Here is a 9,034-nt window from a genome sequence, read left to right on the forward strand (position 1 = left end):
GTTATATATAGGTAAGAGTCAAATGCCCACAAAATATTTTCTGTATAAATATTTGAACTCAAATATATTTTCTGATTTTTTAAAAAATTCTAGTATAGTATTAATAAAAGTAATAAGATGTAAATATAAAATTCTTTTTGGGGTTTATTTATTTAATCAATGTAACAAAATAAAAGATGAGTTAAAAAAAATAAAAGAAATAAAACAAAACAAATTTTCCTCTATTTTGAAAGTATGAAATTATCAATTAAAAAAGTTAAGAAGGAGACTTTCTAATATATTACCAGATGAAACTTTGCAAATATGAAGGTAAAAAAATATTAAGATCTATCTAGAAACAACAAATATTATATTTCTAATTTCCTTATATATAAAAATCTTATACATACTAATAAATTTCCAGCATTTTAGTTGTTAGCATCAAGTTACAGCTACTGCTCAAGCCATTTCCAGGTCACTCCAGCATAAGGACAATGAGCAGGTCGAGGGTTCTAATGAAACTCAAATGCAAAGAATGGAAAGTGCAAAGAGTGTGTGAATTGAGGGTTTGGGAAGGTGAATGTCTGGGTGAATGACTAGAAGGAGAGTGATTACAGTTCAAAAAATGAAATGGAAAACGAGATAAATTGGAAAAGAAATAGAGTATGTGGAAAGAGAGGGAATTGAGTTTAGAAAAAAAAAATAGAAAATTAGATTGAATAGGAATAAATAAATTTATTAAAAAAATATACTTCAAAATGTCATACTTTTAAATAATAGTATTATAACTAAAAAAATTGACAGTTAAAATGTCATATTTTATATTAAAAATATGATAATTATTTAACAGTCACGATAAAAAATAATAAATTTTAAAAGTTATTATATTAAAATTGTCATTACATACGATTTTTTTATACCATGACATGATTATCACCGGATTCTCAGGTTTATTTCTCTCGTTACTCGTCATTTACATGTGTGGTTTTTTTTGGTAAGGTTTTCTCTAATCCTATATTTAACATCCAAATGTTCTTTCGAAGCTGAATTAGCTTTATGAAATCACTCACTAAATCATTTTGAGTGGGAAAATCTGATCTTCATATCTTTGTATATAACTACAATGACAGTAGAGACCAAGTATTTTCTTAATAATGATTTTGGTGTTATTTTTAAGTCTTTCTCAATCATCAAATATGCAGTGTGATATTTCTACTTAGCCCAGGCAAATAATACTAGAGGAGTAAGTGTTATATTCTAGTGAATACTAAATGGGTAAAAGTATAGTGTAACAAAATCCTTTTATAGATCACTTGATGTGTTGTTATTGTATTGTATCTAAATCCCTTATATCCTGAATGTGAACCCAGAAAATTTTAATCTTTTTACCTTTATGTAAATATTTTTTATAATTTTAAATAATTAATATATTTTCTTAAATTTCTTATGAAACATTTTAACTTACCTGAAAAATAATTCATTCTTAAACCACTTGATTAAATTGTATCAGTCAATATTAACTAAAATTATTTAAATATAATATAATAACTTTCTGTACAGACTTAGAAAAATTTTAATATTAAGAGACCACAGACAAATATTCGGCTAACAATATATTTAGGTCTGAATAAATATTGACATTATATGATAACCTCTCATAAAATACACACGACTAAAAATCTACAAATAAAATTTGAAATTGCTACCTTTTACTATCAAAACTTTGTCGTGACAAATTTAAATTGTGTTTTATATTCTCATTAGTAGTTAAGTATATAGTTCTTGTTTTCATCATTTATATTCCAACTTTATGGCAAGTTATCAAATATACACTTGAAATCTCACTGGTAAGTGGCATATTTAAAATCAATAGCGTGAATAAAAAATGAAAGTGAAGGTTACAGATGAGAGACAGACATCTTCAGACAAATTGGTCTAAATGTCTCTGCGGGATTTGGAAAACACAGATAGTAATCGGGATTTGGAAAATAGAGATAGAATTGGTGTTTCTTCAGCAGGATTTTGCTTTCCCAAAATACGCTAGACCAATTTCAGAAATATCTCTCCTAAAGACAGTCAGACACTCATCAATATTATTTGGGAAATATCTTTCCAGAAGATACCCATCAATATTATTACACATTTTCTTTTCCGGCAGTAAATAGGGTGCTAGAAGAAAAATCCAATTGAGATTCATTGGCAATAAATGAAATGCCCGGGCCTCGCGTTAGAATTTAACTCAGAGAACATCTATATTTGTAGATTTGATCTAGAAATAAACACAACTTTAGTTCGGAAGAGATTGTAAGAAATACAAGTACAGTCTCAAATTACAAAAATTGCATAGCTTTTCTCACAAATACGAAAATAACCACTTTTTTTCTACCTCATCTATCACGGAGTTCCTGTTCAAATTGAAGCAACTTCTCCCGAACAGGCTCAAAAAATAGCTTCAAGTCATTGCATATTTGTGTCTTGTCTTGATGCAAGATATCACGTGCTTCACTCAGTCTCACCTCCATCTGTTGAAAAAAATTACCGGAGGAAGCAAACAGATCATATAAGCAAACTAGTAGTCATAACATTAATCACAACAGAGGTTTATAAATGCAAACTAACAGGCTTTTCTCTATGGGTCCCACAGACATATACTTCCTAGAAGCACCCGCTTTACCCACCCAAGCCTAGGGCATCTTTGCTTGTAACATTTTTTTAATCCGGAAAATTGCACATGAGTGCGAGATAAATCAATTGACACCACGTTCATATCTGTACACTAATGACAGTAAAATTTAAAATAATTGATGGGTCATTTTTAATTCATCCAGCATAATATTGTTGGAGGGACAGGAGAGGAGACAGGGTTTTGGAATAAATGGTTTCAGTCAAAGGCATACAATGCTAAAAAGTCACATGGGCATTAGTAATTGTACCAAGAAAATGGATGCGTTCTTCTCACCCATGCACCCGTACAGAGAAATGACACTCGTAAGCATAAGCAGCACACTCATACACAAGACGAGCACATTGGCATCCTCTCTACTCCTCCACTAACTTGGGCAGAGTAATCACCACATTTCTAGTGAGAAGCAATGCAACGAGAAGGGAATCCATTCCCAGAGATCAAGGAACCAACACCCACAATGCTTAAAGTGACGTCAGAGATTCCACCAGAGAGCAGGCAACACTGCTATGTGAGTTAATGGGAAGAAAAATTTAAAGCTAAATGCTTATGCATGTGGGTTTATAACTTATATCTTCAAATAAGAAACTTAGGACATGAAAGTGGTTTTTGGGCACTTCAGGGGAGAAATCTGCTATATTAAGGGGTTTGCAGTCAAGATAATATGTTGGAAAGTGTCAATTGGTCATCTTTTGTGTGCTGAGAGCTGTGTTTGTAAGAATAGCATATGGTTAGGTAGGTTATGAAGAAAATTATTAAGAAATAGACTTAACTTAACCTCATAAAATTAGAAAATTTACATCCACTTATATACTTTAAATTGGTCTTATTTCTAATCGGTTTTAAGAAAAAATTGTAAGATAAATTCCACTTTGATTGTGACGGTTTAATTGCTGATGATGTTTAAGTCAAGTCATATAATTTATTACTGGAAGCATGATAGGACACCCAGTAGCTAAAGAAAGATCCAAGACAGGTTCTTGAATGATCTTATTATGAACAAACAGTTGTTCTGTCAATGTGGTAGGAATACAGCACAAGATATCACAGCACACACAGGTCTTCCGAGAGGACCTTAACTCTCCCAAACACTTTTCCTCCTAAACTCTAAAAAACTAAAAGGCTTAATAGCTTATTTTGTCCCCAGTTTTGGTGAGTCGTGTCAATTAGATCCATCCTTTTAAAAAAGTGTCAATTGCATCCTTACTTGGTAAAATTTGCCTCAATCAAGTCCCTTCCGTTAAATACTCATATATGGCCTTAATTTTTTATTCTCTCTCCATTGTTTTACTGCAACGCAGCAGACCTTTCTGACACACTTGACACGTAAACTTTTTATGAATCCAAATGAAACCTTCTCAATCTTCTTCCTCTGACTCTTGCCTCTCCTTCGATCACTACCTCACTGAGCTCCTCCACCCTGAAATTCAATGACCCCTTTTCGAATTCGACTCCAAACCCCAAATAATCGACCTCGACACCCCTAAACCCCTCACATCGCTTCACAAGAAACCTCAATTAAATAGGAAACCTTCTCTGCAAATCTCTCTCCCAAGAAGATCGAGTGGATCCAATTTGGGAAACAGGATCCCAACCCACCTGTGGTATTGTCGGAGAACCAGCCGGAGAAGAAGCACCACAGAGGAGTCCGCCAACGGCCTTGGGGAAAGTTCGCCGCCGAGATTCGTAACCCGAAATAATGCGGGTCGAGAGTGTGGCTTGGAACCTTCGATACCGCCAAGGCCTACGACCGTGCTGCCTTTAGGCTTTGCGGCTCAAAGGCTATCCTCAACTTCCCGCTTGAAGCAGGCGCAGTGGAGGAGGCCGCCCACGCCAAAGGCGAAAAGAAGCAGCGCCGCGAGGAGGAGGAGGTAGAAGAAGTCAAGCCGGTTGTGAAGAAGGAGAAAACAACAGAACAGGAGGTGAACTGTTTTCGGGAGTTTTCGAAAGTGCCAAAGGTGGCGAATTTCCTGTCTATGTGAAGGAGTTGGCGAGCCTGTTCTCCGGCGCTGACGGACAACGCGAACATCAGCGTGGTTAAGCTTGGCGACGGGAGGGTGGTGTGTCTGATGGAGACGTAGAAGGGGGCGATTTTGATTTACCCTAATATGTTGGAAACGGTGGGGAAGTTCGTGTGCAGTGATTCGTTGGGGGTCTGATTCACTGCGCACCCCGTTGTGAGGGATAAGGAGTTTGTGACATTGTTTCCAGATTTGGTGAGAGTAGGGTACCTTGAGGTGAGGATGGAGCCCGATACCAATTGATATTTGGATATCTTAGCCTTAGATTGTGGAAAGATCATAATGCATAAGAGTGACTTATGGTTTACTTAACATTGATTAATTAATAGGGTTGGACGGTTCAGAATACCACTGGTTGGAAGTCTATATGGAGAACTAGATGCAACATTGGGCCTAAATGAACATGGGAAAGAGCATATGACCCTTTCCAATTTTTTAGTAGCTTGAAAGTGTTTAAATTAACAGTAAGAGGTACCTGCAAGTCATCTAGTTCACCAAATGAGAACTCTGGGACGTCTATATGACCCCCAACAAACTTCTTCTCCCCTTGTATGATCCATTCCCCTAATTCCATTTGAAAAAAATTAGCACAGCTTAGAAAGAAGTTAGGTTGAAATGCATGAAAAGAAAAATAGTTAGATTGAAGTCTTTGAAAAGAATTTGATAGTAACTCACCTTTGACTTTTAAGGTCAACTCGTATGTGTAACCAACACGTTTCTTGTTCCGGACTATCACCATGAATGCCTAAGAAATGTGCAATGATGAAATATCAGTTCGGCAGAGATTTATAAAACTTTTATGGGCAACAATGTTCAAATTTGCCTTTGGTTTTGTTTCTTCTTTGAAGTATAAACTAAAGTGAATATCAAGTACAACCATGTAACTCACCACAATGGGGACAGCATTAAGCACTGGAATTTGACATTGAAGAAGCTCATATATATAAGTTTGGCAAATAGAAAGGAAGTACACATAAAAAGTGAAAATTCAAACATATTTTTGGTCTGTGAAATATGACATTTCTTAAGTTTTAACTTCCATTTAAATTTTACTTGTTTTTAGTCGTTACATGGATGAAAATCATACTTCATGATGCCAAGGTAGTCCCTTTGAAATTGTTTTGTGCCGATAAGTCAACTATTTGTATTGCTCACAATCTAATTCAACAATAGGACTAGGGATGACAATGGTTGTGTATATATATATGTGTTTGCGGGTCAGGGTGGGGGGAAGGAGATATAGCTATGTTGTGGGAGGTTCGAAGTGCCAGTGATTGTGTTGTAAACTTTTTCTACATTGCAAGTTCTGTACAAATTCTCTTTTTCCATCTAAGAATTCTATCTTGTTAGAGTTTTCTGGTCCAGTTGTATAATATTTCCTTGGAATAAAGGTTGCTTATTCAGAAAAGGGATTTTCATCTCCCAAAGAAAATATGTACTTGATCTCTTTAAAGAAAGAGGTAGGTTAGGATGTAGAACCTCAAAATGTTTCTATTGAACAGAATCATAAAATTGAAAGTGAAGAGGGCTGGGTTGTTTTGTAGAAAATATTCAATATCAGAGATTGAGTTAAAGATTTGAGTTTCATGACTAGCTTTAGTGAAAATGCACTCAGCCAGCCATAAATGTATATGCACTTCAGAATTAAATAAGAGTAAGTACGAATGTAACTCCTTAAGTACACAACTACTATGCATGAATCTGAACCTTTGTGTATCCTAAACTTCAGTGCAGCAATTCCCTCTGGGGGAAAAGGTATGTTCGGTGGAGATTTATTCATGGTTGGTTATAAAGGTAGTGGACAGTCAAAGTACAAATGGTTACCGTTTAGAAGGAGGGCTAGCAGGTTAGTTCCAATTGGATGCTGAGAAAAGAAACTGCGAGAGCAGTTAGACGAGACAAATGGGACTGGCAGTGGGCTGTGGCAGTCAGAAGAGTGGTGTGTGTACTTGAACAAGTAAGATGACTGAAAGACAGTGTATTCAACCTAAAATGTTGGACTCTTGTTGATGTATGTAAGATACAAAGAAGAGGTAAGGCACTTGCCTGAGACCATAACCCTAAAGCTGGGTACGCAAAAAGGAAAAGAAAATAAAATAAAAATAACATTACATTTCAAGATGTGTACTGATGATATATACAGGGCTTCACCAATGCATAAGAAGATCACCATAAATAGGTCACTAGTGGTTATCCTAACAGAGTATGGTGGTTTGTCACTTTGTCTGATGAGGTCTTCAACACAAAAGCAGTGGTGATCTTGATATCCAGAAAGAGAATTGAGCACTATGAAAGTGAAAAGGAGAAAAAAAATCAAAACAGCAATGAAGACAGCTGGGAAACAATTGCAACAGAGGCAGTGATTTGCAGACACAAATCTAACAAATCAAGAGGTTTGACACCATGTTGGACTTGAATACAGAATATCATTTCTGAATGATAGAAATTATACATAACATCACAATATACTCCATTTGGACTTAAATATAAGAAAAAAATAACTAATTTCTAACTAATTAACTTCAGTAATATCAATTAAGAAAAAAGTAAGCTTTTTTCTTCTAAAATGCCTGTCACCGCAACATGATATCATGAATAAGAAAGAGTCATTGAAAATAGAATCACAATTAAATTAAGGGTATTTTATGAATTATACCATTGAATAAAGTGAAATTAATTGGATTTGCTTATATTCAAGCCCAATGTACATTGTTTTTGTTTATACTTGAGCCCAGTACTAGACTAAATAATAATCTTCCTAAACTAAAGCTACAGTTGCCGTAACCTATGCAAATAAAAAAATAATTTACAACAATTACAAATGAAACCAATGTGAGACTTAGAACGTTTTACTCTGAAACCGAACCTAACCAGTACCTTGAAAAGTTCAGCTGAAGAAAACTTGACTCTCTAGACTCCACCAATTTGATGCACATAACTAACATTGGAAATATTGACAAGTAGATGAATGGCAATATAAACCTACGTCTAATAATCAGATGTTACAAATTCTTTTAAAAAACATTAAATCATCCAATCCATCACTTAAATTGGAAACTCTATGAGTCTCTTTGGATCCTTGTAAAATTGGGGGTGAAAACTTTAGAGATAAATTTTTCATATTAATTTCTTCCATAGTTTTCCACTCCTATTTTCTAGGGGGCCACCACATAGAATCAAAGTGTTGCATGTCAGTCCCCTAAAATACAGTAATAGACGCAATTAAAGTAAATCATATAATAGACTCACATCGCCAACACATTTAGCAACATCTTCTACTTCTGCTCTGCCGAGGGAGAACTGTATAGAGCCTACTGATAAAAGCAACTCCTGAAAAAAAATGCAAAGAATAACTAAACATTGCTTCAAAAAAGACAAATTAAATAAATATGGTTAGCTGCAACGCGACAAATTCATGTCATTTTATGTAAGATTGCAAGATGCAATTAAACAGTTTATAAGCACATACAAGGTTCAAACATAGGCATAGATACGCAAAGACAAACATAAAGGGACGAAGAAAAGGACAATATGGACATGAGGTACAAACCTTAATTCTTGGAGTTGCCCAATTGTTCAGACTTTTCTCCTCCCATGTCCCGGCCTGTATTAATTTTGTACATTCAGATTCATGGGTACAAGAAAAACACACGCTCGAAATATAATCATTAAAAGAGAGGGAACAGAAATGAAAGTCACAGATACGCGATTCCAAGCTGAACCAAGCGTGGCAGACTGAGATTGAGATTCACAAGGGGAAACATCTTCCGGGGTTAGCTTACGAGGCACCGGTAAAGGCGCTGCATCATCCGTTATTTTCCTAACCCAATACGTATACGAGGCTCCTTGGTGCCCTTCTTTCTCTAACGACACTCGGTCTCCGGACTCCATTTTACTACTTCTTTCAACAAATTAAAATATTTTAAATTTCAAAGATAACAAAACTTGAAATTGCACTATGGAATTATGAACTAATAAAGGATAGATTAGTACCAATCCAAAAGTATGCAAGAGCTGCACGTCAACAGACCCTATAGTCACTCAGCAAAAAAAATAGAAACAAATAGTACTTCCTCTTTCTGGAAGTTTCCTTAAATCGGAGAAGCAGGAAGTGGAATCTCCAAAGATCAAAAGTCAAAATTATTAGTTGTCCAAAAAAATGCTAATAAACTAATCTTTACACAATTTTAAGTAATATCATTAAAATTCATTAAAAAATAATACATTTTAATGAACTTTATTTTTTATTTAAGAAATATCCTTCTTAATTTTATATCTTATAATAATAAATTACGAATAACATGAAATATACCATTTTTAATGAAGAGTAAAAATGGAAATTTTGAATTAT

General features: G+C 34.7%; 1 protein-coding gene and 1 pseudogene across 4 annotated transcripts; one reads left to right on the forward strand and one right to left on the reverse strand.

Annotated features, from left to right (window-relative positions):
- Positions 1–2,149: 2,149 nt before the first annotated feature.
- On the reverse strand, positions 2,150–8,821 carry LOC148199946 (uncharacterized). 4 transcript variants are annotated; one of them, XM_088113706.1, is made up of 7 exons: positions 8,677–8,821; positions 8,389–8,581; positions 8,234–8,287; positions 7,933–8,013; positions 5,359–5,428; positions 5,159–5,247; positions 2,150–2,501 (listed from the first exon to the last, which is right to left on the reverse strand). In XM_088113706.1, the coding sequence occupies exons 2-7, from the start codon at positions 8,572–8,574 to the stop codon at positions 2,367–2,369; spliced, it is 615 nt and encodes a 204-aa protein (XP_087969832.1). In that variant the 5' UTR covers positions 8,575–8,581; positions 8,677–8,821; the 3' UTR covers positions 2,150–2,366. The 4 variants fall into 4 exon arrangements, with proteins under 4 accessions (XP_087969832.1, XP_087969829.1, XP_087969830.1 ...); XM_088113703.1 differs by having other exon boundaries at positions 8,383–8,581; XM_088113704.1 differs by having other exon boundaries at positions 8,383–8,584; positions 8,677–8,812.
- Positions 2,919–5,152, forward strand: LOC148199947 (ethylene-responsive transcription factor 5 pseudogene; annotated as a pseudogene).
- Positions 8,822–9,034: the final 213 nt, after the last annotated feature.

Source organism: Vigna umbellata, chromosome 4 (genome assembly GCF_029865625.1).
Source record: "Vigna umbellata cultivar VRB3 chromosome 4, Vumbellata_1.0, whole genome shotgun sequence".
NCBI classification, from domain to species: domain Eukaryota; kingdom Viridiplantae; phylum Streptophyta; class Magnoliopsida; order Fabales; family Fabaceae; genus Vigna; species Vigna umbellata.